At 35.3% G+C, this 19,078-nt stretch overlaps 3 protein-coding genes across 3 annotated transcripts; all 3 read right to left on the bottom strand.

The window, feature by feature from the left end:
* Positions 1-8,242: 8,242 nt before the first annotated feature.
* On the bottom strand, positions 8,243-13,829 carry LOC141293491 (uncharacterized). Its single transcript, XM_073825525.1, has 2 exons — positions 8,421-13,829; positions 8,243-8,329 (listed from the first exon to the last, which is right to left on the bottom strand). Exons 1-2 carry the CDS (start codon positions 13,827-13,829, stop codon positions 8,243-8,245), a joined length of 5,496 nt encoding a protein of 1,831 aa, XP_073681626.1.
* Positions 13,830-14,605: 776 nt separating this feature from the next.
* Positions 14,606-15,354, bottom strand: LOC141293490 (uncharacterized). The gene is made up of 2 exons (XM_073825524.1): positions 14,825-15,354; positions 14,606-14,609 (listed from the first exon to the last, which is right to left on the bottom strand). Exons 1-2 carry the CDS (start codon positions 15,352-15,354, stop codon positions 14,606-14,608), a joined length of 534 nt encoding a protein of 177 aa, XP_073681625.1.
* Positions 15,355-15,726: 372 nt separating this feature from the next.
* On the bottom strand, positions 15,727-17,632 carry LOC141293489 (uncharacterized). Its single transcript, XM_073825523.1, has 3 exons — positions 16,878-17,632; positions 15,788-16,427; positions 15,727-15,741 (listed from the first exon to the last, which is right to left on the bottom strand). The coding sequence occupies exons 1-3, from the start codon at positions 17,630-17,632 to the stop codon at positions 15,727-15,729; spliced, it is 1,410 nt and encodes a 469-aa protein (XP_073681624.1).
* Positions 17,633-19,078: the final 1,446 nt, after the last annotated feature.

Below are 19,078 nucleotides of genomic sequence, written 5' to 3'. Positions count from 1 at the left end.
ATCTAGAGTTTTCATCGGAGGGCGTGTCCGTGGCGGCCTGGCAAATTTCGATGCTTCGCTATGAAAAAGGAAGTTGCTATAACTCAGGCATAAAATGCCCGATCTGTCCCAAACTTCACATGTGTGATAACACTCCTGACCTGATGACATCTACATGCCCATATTCAGTTTTACTCATAGCGCCACCTGCTGGCACCAGGATGTGTCATGCTGTACTCTGCAACAAACTCCTCCAAAAGATTTAATCAGATCAACACCAAAATCTGTCAGTCTAATATAAAGGCCTTAATGATGTTAAATTGCGAAGATCTTGAGTTTTCGTTGAAGGGTGTGTCCGTGGCGACCTGGCAAATTTCGTGGTCTCGCCATGGATATAAAACTTGTTATAACTCAGCCATAAAATGTCCGATTTGCCTCAAACTTCACATGTTCGATAAGAGTCCTGGCCTGAACCAATCTGAAGGCCTATATTCTATTATAATCACAGCGCCACCTGTTGGCAATAGGAAATGACTTGTACCAAACTCCTCCTAGAGATTTAATGATATCAACATTATATTTGGTCAGTCTGATCTCGAGGCCTTAGAGATGTTAAATTGTGAAGATCTTGAGTTTTCGTTAAAGGGCGTGTCCATGGCGGCCTGACAAAGTTTGATGTTTCGCCATGGACATAAAAGTTGTTATAACTCAGCCATAAAATGACCGATCTGCCTCAAACTTCACATGTTTGGTAAAAGTCCTGGCCTGAAGACATCTAAAGGCCAATATACAGATATTATTATAGCGCCACCTATTGGCAGCAGGATATATCATATCTTGCACTAACTCACACATACCAAGGTCAATCTGCACCAAACTTCATATGTTTGATCAAAGTGCTGGCCTGAACACATCTACATGCCAATAATCAGTTATAGGCATAGCGCCACCAGCTGGCAGCAGGAAGTTTGGCACATTTAAGTGACTTTGATCTATTTTTCCTACATTTACTGTATTAAAAGCATACTGCCCACCGTTTGCTGTGTTCCTAAAGCCACCGGTCGGCGGTGAGCCCGTGTGCGAGGGCCCGTTCATCGCTGCTTGCAGCTTTAATTATTATTATTATTATTATTCTCCAAAATGAATCGCATTTTTGAGGGCTTAGCCATACCCGAAAACTCATGAAACTTCGCACACACATCAGACCTGGCGAAAATTTACGTCTGATATGGGTTGCAGAAGTGGGTGTGGCAAAATGGCTCGACAGCGCCACCTTAACACGTTCCGCAGTGTGCGCATTCAGCTGTGATTCACGTACATGCACGAAAATCGGTACACATATGTAACACACCAATACCTACAAAAAAGCCTCTTGGAGCAAAATTTGACACCCAACAGGAAGTCGGTTATTTTTAATTTTCTCAGCAAATTTTGTGTTATTTTTGCCATTTTCAGGCCTCGTACTTGAACGAACTCCTCCTAGAGATTTATTCGGATCAACGCCAAATTTGCTGAGTCTAATCTAAAGCCCTTTGTGACGGTAAATTGTGAAGATCTAGAGTTTTCATCAGAGGGCGTGTCCGTGGCGGCCTCGCAAATTTCGATGTTTCGCCATGAAAAAGGAAGTTGCTATAACTCAGGCATACAATGTCTGATCTGTCCCAAACTTCACATGTGTGATAACACTCCTGACCTGAAGACATCTACATGCCCATATTCAGTTATGGTCATAGCGCCACCTGCTGGCAACAGGAAGTGTCATGCTGTACTCTACAACAAACTCCTCCTAGAGATTTATACAGATCAACACCAAAATCGGTCAGTCTAATAAAAAGGCTTTAGTGATGTTAAATTGCGAAGATCTTGAGTTTTCGTTGAAGGGCGTGTCCGTGGCGGCCTGACACATTTCGAGGTCTCGCCATGGATATAAAACTTGTTATAACTCAGCCATAAAATGTCCGATTTGCCTCAAACTTCACATGTTCGATTAAAGTCCTGGCCTGAACACATCTGAAGGCCAATATTCTATTATAATCACAGCGCCACCTGTTGGCAACAGGAAATGACTTGTATCAAACTCCTCCTAGAGATTTAACGATATCAACATTATATTTGGTCAGTCTGCTCTAGAGGTCTTAGAGATGTTAAATTGCGAAGATCTTGAGTTTTCGTTAAAGGGCGTGTCTGTGGCGGCGTGACAAAGTTTGATGTTTCGCCATGGACATAGAAGTTGTTATAACTAAGCCATAAAATGTCCAATCTGCCTCAAACTTCACAGGTTTGGTAAGAGTCCTGGCCTGAAGACACCTAAAGGCCAATATTCAGATATTATCATAGCGCCACCTGTTGGCAGCAGGATATATCATATCTTTCACTAACTCAAACATACCAAGGTCAATCTGCACCAAACTTCATATGTTTGATGAAAGTGCCAGCCTGAACACATCTACATGCCAATAATCAGTTATAGGCATAGCGCCACCAGCTGGCAGCAGGGAATTTGGCACATTTAAGTGACTTTGACATATTTCTCCTATTTTTACTGTATTAAAAGCATACTGCCCACCATTAGCTGTGTTCCTAAAGCCACCGGTCGGCGGTGAGCCCGTGTGCGAGGGCCCGTTCATCGCTGCTTGCAGCTTTAATTAGGGCCCGAGCACTACAGTGCGAGGACCCTATTGGAATTGCTCCGTTTATTATTCTTCTTCTTCTTCTTCTTCTCCAAAATGAAAAGTCTTTTTGAGGGCCTAAACATGCCCGAAAACTCACGAAACTTTGCACACGCATCAGACCTGGCGAAAATTTACATCTGATATGGTTTTCAAAAGTGGGTGTGGCAAAATGACTCGATAGCGCCACCTATAAAATTTCAACGGAGTGCGCCTCGAGCTACGTTTCACGTACATGTACGAAACTCGGTACACATGTGTAACACACCAATACCTACAAAAAAGTATCCTGGTGCAACATCCGAAACCCAACAGGAAGTCCGTTATATTGAATTTCCTGAACGATTTTTGTGCAGTTTTTGCCATTTTCAGGCCTCGTACTTTAACGAACTCCTCCTACAGTTTTTATCCGATCATCTTCAAATTTGCTGAGTGTCATCATAAGGCCTTTGCGATGTTAAATGGCGAAGCTTTAGAGTTTTCGTCAAAGGGCGTGTCCGTGGCGGCCTGACAAACTTTGATGTTTTGCCATGATAAAGGAAGTTGCTATAACTCAGGCATACGATGTCCGATCTGCCTCAAACTTGACATGTTTGATGACAGTCCGGTCCTGAACACACGTCAGTGCCCATATTCAGTTATAGTCATAGCGCCACCTGCTGACAACAGGAAATGACATGTTTAACACTGTTACGGACTCCTAGCAACATATTGAAACGCGTTAACAAGTCTTAAATAGGCTAGCAACATGCTACAACCATGCTAAAACATGTTAGCAACACTTAGCTAACAGCTAAAGCATGCTATTAATACAAATGCAGAAGGAAATTGCTGTAACTCATGTATATAATGTCAAATCTGACCCAAAATTAATATTCAACATGCTACAAACATAGTAAAGCATGCTAGCAACACTTAGCTAATATGCTAAAGCATGCTAATAATACAGTGAAACAGGAAGTTACTTTAACTCAGGCATACAATGTCCAATCAGCCCCAAACTTAACATGTTTGATAAGAGTCCTGGCCTGAACACATGCCCATGCCCGTATTCAGTTATAGTCATAGTGCCACCAGCTGGTAACAGGAAGCCACATGTTTAATACTGTTGTGGATGCCTAGCAACATTTTAAAAATATCAACAAGTGTTAAACAGGGTGGCAACATGCTATAAACATGCTATAACATGTTAGCAACATTTAGCTAAGTGCTAAAGCATGCTCTTAATGCAATGAAACAGGAAGTTACTGTAACTCAGGCATGCAATGTCCAATCAGCCCAAAACTTCACATGTTTGATAAGAGTCCTGGCCTGAACACTTTTACGTGCCAATATTCAGTTATAGTTATAGCGCCACCTACTGACAACAGGAAGTGTCATGTTTTACACATGTTTAATACTGTTGTGGATGCCTAGCAACATTTTAAAAAATATCAACAAGTGTTAAACAGGGTGGCAACATGCTAGAAACATGCTATAACATGTTAGCAACATTTAGCTAAGTGCTAAAGCATGCTCTTAATGCAATGAAACAGGAAGTTACTGTAACTCAGGCATGGAATGTCCAATCAGCCCCAAATTTCACATGTTTGATAAGAGTCCTGTCCTGAACACTTTTACATGCCAATATTCAGTTATAGTTATAGCGCCACCTACTGACAACAGGAAGTGTCATGTTTTACAAAGTTACGGACTCCTAGCAACATATTAAAAAGCATTAGCACGTTTTAAATAGGTTAACATCATGCTAGAATCATGTTAAAACATGCTAGCAACACTTTGCTAAGAGCTAAAGCAGGATATTACTACAAAGACAAATTGCTGTAACTCATGCATACAATGTCCAATCTGCCCCAAGCTTAATACTGAACATGCTACAAACATAGTAAAGCATGCTAGCAACATTTAGCTTACAGACTCCTAGCAACATATTAAAAAGCATTAACAAGTTTTAAATAGGTTAGCATCATGCTAGAATCATGTTAAAACATGCTAGCAACACTTTGCTAAGAGCTAAAGCATGATATTACTACAAAGACAAATTGCTGTAACTCATGCATACAATGTCCAATCTGCCCCAAGCTTAATATTCAACATGCTACAAACATAGTAATGCATGCTAGCAACATTTAGCTTATATGCTAAAGCATGCCAATAATACAATGAAGCAGGAAGTTACTGTAACTCAGGCATACAATGTCCAATCAACCCTAAACTTCACATGTTTAATAACAGTCCTGGCCTGAACACATGCCCATACCAATATTCAGTTATTGTCATAGCGCCACCTGCTGGCAACAGCAAGTTTAACACTGCGAAACACTATTAGCAACACAGTAAAATAAGTCATTGAGTGCTAAACTTGTTAAAAAACACGCTCAAACATGCTAGCAACACTTACTATGTGCTAAAGCATGTTGTTAAAGCCATGGAATAGGAAGTTGTTGTAATTCATGCAAACAATGTCCAGTCTGCCCCGAACTTCACATGTTTGATAATAGTCCTGGCCTGAAGATATCTACATGCCCATATTTGGTTATAGTCGTAGCACCACCTGCTGTCAACCGGAAGTGACCTGTGGTGGACTATTAAAACCATGGCAAAATATGTCATTTTGTGCTAAACATGCTAAAAACATGCTGTAACCCAGCCAAACAATTTCCAATTGGTTGCAAACTTCACACTTTTAATAACAGTGACCACATATCCATGCACATATTCAGTTGTAGTCTAGTACCTCCTGCTGGCAACAACAACTTTCATGGTTATCATTGTTATGGACTACTAGTGACATAGGTTAGGTTACATAGGCTAGCAACATTCTAAAAACATGATAAAACATGCTAGCAACACTTGGCTAAACAATGCTATTAATACAATAAAACAGGCACATGCTGTAACTCAAGCATGCAGTGTCAAAACTACCTCAAACTTAACATGTTTGATAAGAGTCTTGACCTGAAGACATGCATATGCACATATATAACTCTGTTATAGTCATAGTGCCACCTGCTGGCAATAGGAAGTGAGGTTTAACACTGTGATGGACTATAAGCAACACATTAAACTAAGGCATGGAGTGTTAAACATGCTACTATATGCTAAAGAATGGCAGTAATAACATTAAAATTGGACACCAAACTTCACATGTTTGATAAGACTCCTGGCCTGAACACATCAGCATGCCAATATTCAGTTATATTCATAATGCCACCAACTGTTAACAGGAATTGACATGTTCAACACTGTTTCTAAAATTTGTTTAAATGATTTAAACAACCATTGAATTTTTTGTTTTGGTTGTGGTGTTCATCACAGAGCCAAATGCTTAATTTTTTATACTTAATATGTCATTTTCTAATTTTAATCTCGACTACAACATGCCCTAGATTGCCTATTGTTTTAAAGCATTTGATTGATTATCGTTCAGTCACGCTTTATATTATAGCTTCATTAGTTCAACTTTAAATTAATTAATTCACTAGTAAAACATTCTTCTAAACATTTATTAATCTTATGTAATTCCTATACTTAACATGTTGTGAAAATCAATAGTTGCAACTGTATTATTTAATGAGCTAACATGAACTAATTTGTATTTTTATTAAAAATAAATAAAAAATAGTAACTTCTGTAGCAATTGTAGGTATTGCATATTGTGGATGTTAATGCATTAACTTATTTTAACTAGCAGTTACTCATATACAAGATATTTAAGAGGGTGAGGTATACAAGAGACTGAGGTAACTTAATACTTTTTTGTGTATTGCTCTATTCAATTTAAATGTTCAGTTACACTTTTTTTAATATTAACTAAATTTCAACATTCTGATAATATATATATAATATATACATATACTGTCATAAAAGTATTAGCTATTAATCATCACACGCAAATTTGATAATGGCTTCTCCCCAATTGACTCCACCTACTACATTTACTCATTTCCATGATTTATATTTTATTTGTTGAAAGTCTTTTATAAAATTTATACATTTTATAAATCTAGTGAAACTATTACATTGCATGTACTTGTTACAAAAACGCAAGGACACTGTAGGGAATCGAACCCCATCCCAGTAAACCAGGAGTACCATTACCAGTGCCTTTTGCTTTTTGTAACTACATAGATGGAAAAGCAAAACCTGCATTGCTAACATAACAGTACCAGCATTACTTTTTATTTAATGTAATTTTTATGAGTTAAATTATAGACCAGACTTATAAGATTTAAGGGCACAATTCTTCAAATTTTTCAAAATTGAGATTTATACCTCATATGAAAACTAATAAATAATCTTTTTATTGATGTATTGTTTGTTAGAATAGTATAATATTTGCCTGATATACAATATATATATTTTTTTTTAAATATTACAAATCTGAGGGTGCAAAAAAACTAAATATTGAGAAAATCTCCTTTAAAATTCTTCAAATAACATTCATAATGTATATTACTAATCAAAAATTAAGTTTTCATACATTTTCAGCAGGAAATTTACAAAATATCTTAATGGAACATGATATTTTTTTACTTAATTTCCTAATGATTTTTACCATAAAACAAAAATATATTATTTTTACCCATACAATGTATTGTTGACTATTGCTAAAAATAAACCCCACGACTTAAGACTGGTTTTGTGGTCCAGGGTCACATTTTATTAGTTAAGTTATAAACTGTATATTTTCAATGTATGCCTAAAAACATCATAAATTATTAAAGAATTCACTAACAAGATTCATTTAAATTAGTTTCAACCTAATATTTTATGATACACACAGTAAATACCACAATTTTAATTAGATTTCTATTTGTATATTTTTATTTGTAGCTAGTTTGTAATGGTTTTTCTATATGAAAGCAATTTCCACTTGTTTTGATCATTGTTTTGAGTGTCAATACATTATAAGGTCAAACACAAGACATAAATGTTTTGCTCTACTATACAAAATAGGAATAGTAAACTTTAAGTTGACAATCATAAACTAGGTTTTCAACATATGTATAAAATCTTTATAAATAATTAAACTATTAAAAAACACAAAATTACCTCAAGTTTGTGGTTCACCCTAAAAAAAATTTATCAGCGTTTTACAATAATATAAGCTATACAATTTTGACACATACGTAACTTATAATGTGCGCTTTTTCCTCAATTGTGCCCAAAATGAAAATGTGTGTTACAGAAATAACAATATTTAATATAATGTAATTATAAAATTTTGTTTAGCTAATGTGTATAATTATGCAGTTAATTAACTTTTTAATGTGTTGATACAGATATATAAATAAATATTCAAAATATAAATGTTCTTGCAATGCAGGAAAAGAAACCATTCTTGTTAAAGGTATAGTTGTACAGTAAAGATGTATACTTTGTCTGCTTCCTTTGTGAAACAAGTTGCTTTAATATCTTACACTGACATTTCCATGTTGCAGTAAAACACACTGCAATACAGCTATATTTGGCTTAGCAGAGATAAAGTATCCACAGGGATGTGAATTCTCTCTCCACCTCCTTCACCAAATAAAGCTTTTTTAGTACTAAAATTATATTTCTACCTTGCAGTAAAACGCACCGCAATACAGCTATATTTGGCTTAGCAGAGATAAAGTATCCACAAGGATGTGAATTCTCTCTCCACCTCCTTCATCAAATACAGCTGAACAGTAAACCTACAAATCGTCAAATTCTCCTTCATCAGTGTTAAAAAATGTTGATGTAAAAGAGCATAATATACCCAATACAATACAATACAAACAATACAGATTCTACAAAATCAAGCAGTTTGCCTAGATTTTCTTTAAACAAAGACATGGGATATGATGGTGGCCGATAAATAACTGCTATTAATATATTGTATGTAGTGTAGTTGCAAACTAAACATTCTAAATTGACATTTGGTACCTGGACAACATTATGTGCCAAATTGTCTGTGGTATACATACCAACACCACCATGTTGTTGATCTTTTATTGCACATAAAGTTGGATTACTGTAAGTATAACCCAAACTTCTTGGGTGACTATGAAAACTATAACCATCAATCTTTACAGTTTCAAATGAGATATTGTCAGGTAGCCATGTTTCAGTTATAGCAATGCAGTTAGGCTGTAAATTCTGTATATACAAAATCAAATCAGCTAAATGTTGGCGTAAACTTTGCACATTCATCAAAAATACACTGAATGCTTGTTCATTGACCTTGTAGTTTAGAATATTTTTAAGAAAAAATTTAGGCATGTTTTCTACTGCATCATTTATGCTGTCTTTACAGTATATAACCTTTTCTTCAAAATCCTGAATAATCAAACCTGATAAAGTTCTAACACGACTTAATGCCACATATGCCTGTCCAGGTGCAAATATTTTTTTAAGGGATACGACAGCTTCATCAACACTAATTCCTTGTACTTTGTGTACTGTACAAGCCCAAGCAAGTTTTAACGGAAACTGACGTCGCAGTCCACCTTTACTATTAACTTTTTCCTCTTCTGGTTTAATACCTGTAGAACCTATTACAACTGAAACGGAAGATTTTCTCCTTTCTGCACCAACCTGATTGTCATCAAATTTGACATACACTGTTTCAGGAAACTTATCATTGTTAGAATAAACTATGTCTGTTACTGTGCCACATGCCCCATTAACCAGACCATCCATGACATCAACATTTTTACACAACATTACACGAGCACCTTTCCCTATAAGCAGTGTTTCATCCAAACATGTATTATACATTTTTGAATGATGACCACTCTTCAATTCTTGTTTTCCTGTCTTGGTATTAATTATAAAATCCTGAGCATCTATTTGAAAGTGTTCAGGACAGATTTTAATTAGCTGTTTAACATTATGCTCACTCACCTGTCTGTTTGTGGGAAATATGTGCAAAGCCAAGCTAATTTCACCAGTTTCACATTTTTTCAATATATCAATATCACTATTTAGCATTGGGGTCACTTTTGTACGAATTCTTATTCTGTTTAATAACTCAGCAAAAGTATTATCTTTTTGTCTAACTATAGTTTTCAACTCAACAACTGAAAACAGATTAGACCACAGGTTAATACCAATGTTGTCAACATACAATGGTTTCCCTTTCACTGGAGGTAACTGAAAAAAATCGCCAACAGCAATTATACTAACATTTCCAAAGGGAGAAAAGTCACCTGTTTGCTTGATCTGTCTCAGTCTACCATGAATATATGCTAATAGATTGTGATTAACCATTGATATTTCATCAATTATCAAAATCTGCAGATCACTATATTTAGCACGCAAACAATTAAGTTTATCTTCACCCAAAGGTGTGTACGGTAAGCGAACATCTTTCCCAATGCTAAAACTGTGGTGAATAGTAGCTGCATGCAAATTATAAGCAGCAATTCCTGTAGGGGCAGTAAGCAAGACACAAATATTGTCAGGATGGCGACACACTGTTGACAATAACCTCATTGCTTCATACTGAATAGCTTTTATTAAATGACTTTTTCCTGTCCCTGCACCACCAGTAATAAAAACATGTAATGGATCTGGATTTTTCCCTAAAATCTTATCTAAGCACCATTGCCGAATCTGATAAAAAATAGATAATTGTGTATCATTCAAAGATCTAATTAAGGCTAGACCATCACTTTTGCACATTATATTATTTTTCTTTTCCAAATGTGCAACCTTTTCATTGCGTGATGCTAAATCTGGAATATTTTCCTCATGTTCATCCACCAGTTGTTTTTTTTCTTTCATTTCCTCCTCACACATTAAACGTTCTACCTCTAGCTCTGGACATAGTTCACACCAGCCATCTTCTATTATACCATCACTATCAATTGTATTCTGGATATTATCCAGTTCATCTGCCTCCAATTCAAATTTCTTTCTATTTAAGTCAACAACTGACTTGACTGAATGTCTAGATCCATCACAAAATGTCACATGACCAGTCTTGTAAAATTGTTCAAATGTTTCAAAATTGGGAGGTTTCAGCTCCATATCTAAATGGTATGGCAGAAACAACTGCATAATACATTGATAAAATGATTCTGGATTTGTTTCCTCAGAAAACCGCACATAACGAACAACGGCTGGCTGTGTTCGTGTTCTTTTGGTAATAAAACCACAACCATTGTTTAATTTAACAGGAGTTTTGGATTTTTCGTTTTTACTTAAAATACGATATTCTGATGCAAATGTTGCCATACACATATCATTCAAGTCCTTTGGTCTATTCTTATAACGATCTACAATACTAGTCATCCACATGTCTTCAGTTGTAAGCTCATGTGTTGCTGCCTTTTTTCTCAACACATTTAAAGGAAGACTCATTTTAATTACATTGTCTCCGGTTGGCACAAACACAACTTTCCTTGAACACTCCTTCAGATGCATATTTGTTAATCTGTACACAGATTCTTGAGCACAAACATCTCTGTTATGTAAATAAACACTGCCTAAGTTTTTCAGTGCATCTTTTGCACTAATATTTCTCTCTTTACATGCTTCTCTTTGTGCATTGCCTAACAGCAACCCCATCTCCCTTTCTGACTTTGATATATAAGCAATTATGTACACCACACATGCATATGCATCAACAACATACTGGATATCTAAATTTGCATTCCAACATTTTAACAGTGGCTTGCTATATTGATTGACCCAAACCTCATTAACCTCTCTTTTCAAAACAATTTGTGTATTTTGACTAAATGAATTATATGCAACCTCAAAACTTGCTTGATTTATACCTAAATGTTTAAACAAACATTCAACGCTATCATAATTACAGTTATCATCTGAAAGAGTTTTCTTAATTCCTGACAAAATTTTACCTGCCTGTTCTTTTTTCATTTTAAAATTACTTTGGCCTTGATTATCACATACACATTTTCTTGAAGTATCACTGTTATCTACCTGACAAATACAATTTTTTTTTTCATAACTTTTACCACGGCATATAAATGTTCGAGCAGATGGAGGCCTGGGAAAATTAAAACGACAAACAGTGTTTTTCTTTTTACAACTTTTAGAATGTCGCTTTGAATGTTGCTGCACAGATGTCACTATGTCCAATAAACTGTCATCCGACGATGGCAATTCACATGTTACATATTTATCAATGAATTGAATTACCTCTTCATCTGTGTTTTTATCAATCAATGGAGCATTCTCAATCCAAAACAGACAGTGTATATGAGGTGAACCTCGCTGCTGAAATTCCACACGATAAAAGTAATCCTTAATTTTACCTATTGGATGAGCTGAAGACATAAGTACCTCTCTTAAAAAACAATGCCACCGAAAATCAAACATTCTCGCTGCAGTAACGGGATTGCGACGCAACAACTCACACCTGTCTGCCCACTCTAATTCCTCAACTGTTTCTGTTCTCCCTTCCTGTTTCAAGATACTAAAAAGAAGATTTTTCCAACGCATATCAGCAGAAGAAAATGAACAAAACCAAGTAGGGACACCAAGCTGACGAACACAAGCTAGAAGGTCACGTTGTGCTGCTTGCCAAAAAGCTGGAGTACCTCGAATAGGTTTAAGAAAACGATATCCACCATCAAATTCCAATAGCTTCTTCAAAGATTCCTCATTGTTCAATACATCATCATCAACTTTATGAGACACACAACCTCCTTTTCCTTTACGCAATGCAATTGATACATTTGACACAACCTGTTCAATTTCAGACATGTATTGAGCAAAAAAAATATATTCTACATTTTGTGCAAACCTTCCATCAGCATGTAAAATTCGGTTGTTAAAATACCTTGATAACGTCAAACGCTGGTCTCGAGTTTCATGATAAGTGTTACATCCCATTGGAAATAACACTGGAAAGCATTTGGCTTCGTTTCCGACATCAGAAAGCAATTTCACAGGATTATTACCTTCTCCGGGTGCTACATTTAATATGTCATCAAAATAATGATCAAGAGCTTCTTGACCAATATCAACAGGCATGAGACATGTGTCCTGGAACATGCAATGTTGCTGTCTGTCATGCAAAAGCTCATCTTCACCAACATCTACAGATCTTTCACCATTTTCAGCATGTGCATCCTTTTCTAAAACCTCATCATCTTTTCTACAAAACCCGTTTACCCAAGCTTCATTAAATTCTACATCTTTATAATGCACATTTATCTGTTTTAAACATTTTAATGCTTGTTTTATATGCATAGTATCAACAAACTGATATTTATAATGCCCTTTATAAGTTAACTTACGCTTCAATTTTACAGGCAACAAAGATCCTTCCATACTAGAAAGTGGCAACAAATTAGAAGTCTCAACAATATTTGCAGGAACACATGTTACAGGTCCATGTACTCCATTTTGCCCTCCTTTAGGTAATGCTAACATTTTCATAAATGGTATGTGCAAAGCTATCAAATGTTGTTCTAAGCTATTCAAACATGCCAGTTCTGGTGGAATAGGTTCAACTTTTAAATTGTTTGAAAAACATTCAGGTGGCATTTCACCTTTATTAAGCTTATAATGACACGTGTAGCAAATCCATAGATTGCCTCTTGGTGTATTAAGCAAGTGACAAGGCATTACACAGTTCTTATTACACTTGTGTAAATATTCTTCACTTATACATTTATCTAAAATCAATCCTATTACTTTTTTCTTATAATAATCTCTATTACAATTTAAAACCTGATGTTTAAACAACAATCGTTGGCAGACACAACACACAAAATCTGGCCCATCTTTTGCTAAATCAAAAAATCGCTGCATAACAAAATCCAACTGTTCTGCTTTCACCTTAATTTGTTGCCTTTTAACTTTCATACCCACTTTAACACGTTTTTTATGCTCAGAGTTCCCATGATATTTTCTAATACTAATGGCCTTTACATGTTGCCTGTGAATCTGGTTTAAACTATATTTTCTCTTACTATATTCCATCACTCTTTTTTTGTGCAACACATTTTCCTGATACTTTTTTTTGCTCATGTCCTTTTTCATTTCCTTATACAATGCATCTTCCTGATACATCCTTTTCATATCAATCTTTTTCTTTTCGCTATACGATGCATCTTCTTGATACATCCTTTTAGTATCAACCTTTTTCTTTTCCCTATACAATGCATCTTCTTGATACATCCTTTTAGTATCAACCTTTTTCTTTTCCCTATACACTGCATGTTCCTCATACATCCTTTTAGTATCAATCTTTTTTTTTTTTTTCCCTATACAATACATCTTTTTGGTACTTATTTTTGCTCATCTCCTTTTTATTTTTCTTATACAACACATCATTTTCATATTTACTGTTTTTTTGACTAGCCAATTTCCTTTTATAATACTTAGAAAAACAATAATTGCTATTTGAAATACAAATATTTGCAGTCATATCTGCCTGCCTTTTTGAATCCTTTCTTGGATAATCACCCACTTTACACAATTCAAAGCAAACCTTCTTATCACCATGTTGCACGCATATTACAGGTTCAAAATAATCGTCACATTGTTTTAGATAAATTCCTTCATTTCTTGGCACTGTACCCATACAAATGTATTTTGTCCATTTTACCCCATTCTATATAAATAGATTAACTCCTAAAGCATTTGCTGTACCTTGAAATTCTACATCTGAAGCACAATATCCTACATATTTCATTTTTGAATTGCTTATATATTGTGACATTGAAGCATATTTTTTCCCTATTATGTGTTCTTCTTGGTGATTTTCCATATACTTGACAACAGCAAGTCTTACTTTCCGATGACTCTTTTCAGAACCACTAATCACTTGAGCTACTGCTCTAAAAAAACTATTACCATCATTTATAACTTTATGTGTCTTACAAACAATGCCTAAAAACCCATAAACAATGGGTACTTGTTTATAATCTCTTTCAAAATCCAAATTTAATTCATTGCATATTGTTTGTGCAACTTCATTAGATAAAGGACTATATTTCAATGTCATTTCACCTGCATTTTTCACAATTTCAACATCAGAATCACCCACAATTTCAACATCACAATCTACTATAATTCCTGCTGCACATCTCTCATTTGCCACTGTTTTTAGTATGCTGCGTTGTTGTTGTTCACTGCTAAACTGCATTTGCACTTCAAAATGATGTTGCTGTTTTTCCAAACCTGAACTATTATTTTTATTCTTAATGTGTGTTCTCATATTGTACCCTGTAATATTAGATTCGGTGGTTTTACAATAGCCATAACAACTCTGTAATTCAGGCTCATAAACACAAACTACAGTTTCATAATGGTTCCCATTGCAGTTTTCTAAGTAGATACTCTGATTAGACAAAATATTACTATTGCAAGTGTATTTTAACCAACGACCGTCAAAAAATGTAAATACACTGATTCCTAAATAATCTGCTGTTGCTTGTATTTCAACTTCGGTAGCCCACGTATTAACATATCGCATTTTGGACACATTGATGTACTCTGACACTGACGAATACTCTGTTCTCAAAATGTTTTGGTATTTTACACTATTTTTTTCCAACTGTTGCACTACAGCAAGTCGTATTTTTCTATGATACTTTTGTGTGCCGGTCACTGCTTGAGATATGGCTCGGAAAAAACAGTTGCCATCTGCCACTATACTGTCATTTTTACACGGAGCTCCTAATAAACCAACACGTGTAAACGTTGGTACATTTATCTTTTCAAGGTCCACATTTAGGCGCATACACAAAGACATTTTTAGAAATGGGACTAAATGTCATATTTTTAACTACTTCATCACTAACAAATTGTACATCTGAACTATCTTCAATAACATCATATCTTTTAATTTTTTTCGGAATACAATCCCTTACTGAAATTTTACGCTTGTTTCTTACATTACTATTTACCGGCAGATCTTTTACAGAAGTCAAATCAAACATATTTCCAAAACTCTTCTCAGACTGTTTACTACCCTCTGTAAGACTTAAACACTCTTTATGTTCAGCTATTTTAATTTTTGATACATCTGACTGTGAAAAATGACCATTCTCCAACAACAACTCATTGGTGGCAAAATGCATGTTAGACCTTTTACAACTCACAGTCGCTCTTTCACAAGACCTGCTTAAATGCTGAATTTCTGAATGGCCCAAACAAACTTCATCACTTGATTTACATGTCATTACTGAAAGGATAGGCAATTGACTGGATTTCACAGTGACATAGATACCAGCTATTTCAAAAGGTTTTTCCTTCTCACTAAGCCCTGTAGATAAAAGGCAAATGTGATTGAACAGATCTTTAAGAGAAGAAAAATATACAACAACACTTCTTCCATTTTCATCAATCATGCCAACAACACTTCTTGCATGAGAGTCAACCAATGCATATTGTCCGTTTTGAGAAATGATTGCACATGTACTGCTACACACTGTCAAAAGACATGTGTCATACTGTGCAAAAATTGTTTCCAGTCCAATTGATAGACTGCTGCAAGCACCACTGTCAATTAATTCACCTTCAACAACATCTACCTCACCACTGACAAACTCGCCATATTGAAATAAAAAATTATCCCCATCAATAATGGTCTGTTTAGGTAAATCATGAACACATAACACATTGGACCGCTGGCTAATCCTATTGGTATCTCGCAAAGCTGTGTACAACTCATTGCCTAAAACTAAAACTCTGTCAACATCTTTTGTCTGCCATGAAAACACACTATAAACTTTATGTTTTGCTACACTTACCAAAGCTATTGCCATACACTGAAGGCCTCCATATTTAAACTGTTCATTTCCTTGATGAAATGATCCTCTTATACTTTTTTTAAGTCTGACAAAATTTCTATTCTCAGTGTTAACTGAAACTTCTCGGCTGATATTGCTACTTTCAAACCTGACAGAACTTCCCTCAACCTCACCTTCAACTTGAGTGGTCATACACTGAAAGCCTTCATATTGAAACGGTTCATTCTCCTGATGAAATGATGCTCTTATACTGTTTTTAACATTGACAGAATTGCTATTCTCAATGTTAGCCAAAACTTCACTGCTGATATTGCTACTTTCAAACCTGATAGAACTTCCCTCAACCTCAGTTCCAACTTCAGTGGCCATGCATTGAAGACCTTCATACTGAAACTGGTCATTCCCCTGATGAAATGATCGTCTTTTGCTGTTTTTAGGTATGACAAAAGTGCTATTCTCAACCTCAGTTGCAACTTCAATGGCAACATTGTTACTTTCAAACCTGACTGAAGGATTCCAAAACTGACCAGCACTTTCAATGTCAACAGGTTTGTCGGTAAACACTGTACCACTCTGCAGCTCAGAATCTTCTTGACCCATCTTTACAGAAATGCTACTAATGGCAAACCACTGTGCATCTAAAGACTTCCTTAGATTCCTAATATGAACCATCAGATCATTAAGACATGTGTTAAAAACAGCCACAGATGTGCCAATACCAGATGCCATACCAAACACATCACGAGTAGCACAATCAACCATCACAAAATAATCTTTGTGATGAATGATGGCACTAACTGCACCGTGAAGGTTTAGCAGACACATTCCGTCTCTCAACAGATATTCTTGTACCTTTTCATACATTACATTCTCCTCTTCAAACGATCCAAAATCTCTGTACACTGGCAGACCAATTTCTACATTCCATTTCCTGCCAAACACATTGTGCTCCTCAATCAACTTACACAACTCCTTTTTATGGTTTCTTTTCTGGCTTGCCTCACGTACATATGTGGCTAGCTTACTCCCTTCCACACATATGTCATCAACATCTGTGTATACCCATGTACATACAGGAGAAATGACATGTTTGATTGCTGCTACAACACTACATGCAATCAATGCATTCACATCACAACTTAATGGTGCAGCTGGAACATCAGACCCAGCGACAACAGACAGCAGCAATTTTTCTGAACATATGCATGCATTACCATCACTCTTACTCTTGATGGATCTTGGAGCGCGTCGCATACGAAAGCCTTTCTTCCTCGGCATCTACAATAAACAAGGGGAAAAAAAACAGGACTTGAGTCAAAATGTTTTTGAAAGATTTTAATGGAAAAAAAAAAAACATTAAACCATTAAAAAATATTTAAGTTTAATATTTCCCTAAAATATTACTCACCCATTTAAACTTAAAAGTTATTAACAATTAAAATTGTTAATAACATTAGCAACAACTGAATTATATGTAAAACAATGCATTTTTCAAACCACCAAGCATCCCCCCCCCCCCAAAAAAAAAAAAAATCAACACTTTATAAAAGACAATAATAACCTCTTTAAAATTCCCCATATAAAATGTCATGATTTAAAAAAAAAAAATCTAAATGCCTACTAGCTCCTCAGGCAAGCAACCTTAACATTTTCCACATATTGTATGTCTAAAATTTGACTTAAGTTAAAAAACGCTAATGAAACACACACACACACACACACACACACACACACACACACACACACACACACACACACACACACACACACACACACACACACACACACACACACACACACACACACGAAATAGTTGATAGTTTTAAATATCACTAATACATTAGCATATTCATTATAATTCAGGTATGTGATCAACTACACACACACACAAAAAAAACTAGAAAAATCTGACCCTATCCCAAGCCACACCCCAAGCAATTATTATTTAAAATACATAAAGTTACAACATATATATATATATATATATATATATATATATATATATATATATATATATGTATGTATGTCCTACATTGTAATAATACATACTATTTTTCTGTAATAAAAATTATAAAAAATCATATATTAATCATGATAATATGATATTTTCTAATAAATTACTATAATATATTACACTCAACAATATAAACTTGTTTTTATTATTACAGTTTTTCTCAATTGCTTAAACACATTTCTTGAAATTATGCCTCTTATTTGCAAAACTCTAAACACAAATCCACAACTCCTAACTCATTTCCCCAAACTTCCTATATTGAGGTCAAAATGAAGCTCTCCACTCAAAACAATTCAATCTTGCTGAAAAACCAAACTTTGCTTTCAGACATGACACACAAATCCTCAAAAACAAACACACTACAACACAGTTTTACACACTGATGAGATAAATTCAAAACAATCCTACAAAAACAATACAAATAAAAAACTTTTCACATGATGAACACAACAAATCTATTCCTTTGCAAGTGTTTTATTCCTTAATTTAATGTACTGTAGAGTACAGTACAAAACAGCAAAAAACAACAAAATAATTATTCGGCCCAGCATCCTGTCTTTGGTCTGGGACAGGCCAAAGAACCTCTTCAGCATCACAGGCTAAATTAGCCCTGGCCAGGCAGCAGGGATAAAATCCTCTTGCATGCCTGATCCAACCCTGGCACTCATCAACTAAAATATATGAGACTGCTTGTCTTCTTGCCCTTGCTC

This window comes from Garra rufa, chromosome 20, assembly GCF_049309525.1.
Source record: "Garra rufa chromosome 20, GarRuf1.0, whole genome shotgun sequence".
NCBI lineage: Eukaryota > Metazoa > Chordata > Actinopteri > Cypriniformes > Cyprinidae > Garra > Garra rufa.
Note: the sequence above shows the minus strand (reverse complement) of the source record. Positions and strands in the feature narration are given on the sequence as shown.

Excerpts from the sequence above, each read along its gene's own strand:
- LOC141293491 (XM_073825525.1), bottom strand. The coding sequence starts at position 13,829 with ATGTATGAGGAACATGCAGTGTATAGGGAAAAGAAAAAGGTTGATACT. Across the intron at positions 8,330-8,420 it reads TGCTTGATTTTGTAGAATCT|GTTTACTGTTCAGCTGTATT; the intron begins GTATTGTTTGTA and ends GACGATTTGTAG.
- LOC141293490 (XM_073825524.1), bottom strand. The coding sequence starts at position 15,354 with ATGTCTTTGTGTATGCGCCTAAATGTGGACCTTGAAAAGATAAATGTA.
- LOC141293489 (XM_073825523.1), bottom strand. The coding sequence starts at position 17,632 with ATGCCGAGGAAGAAAGGCTTTCGTATGCGACGCGCTCCAAGATCCATC. Across the intron at positions 16,428-16,877 it reads GACATTGAAAGTGCTGGTCA|TATAAGAGGATCATTTCATC; the intron begins GTTTTGGAATCC and ends ACTTAAAAAAAG.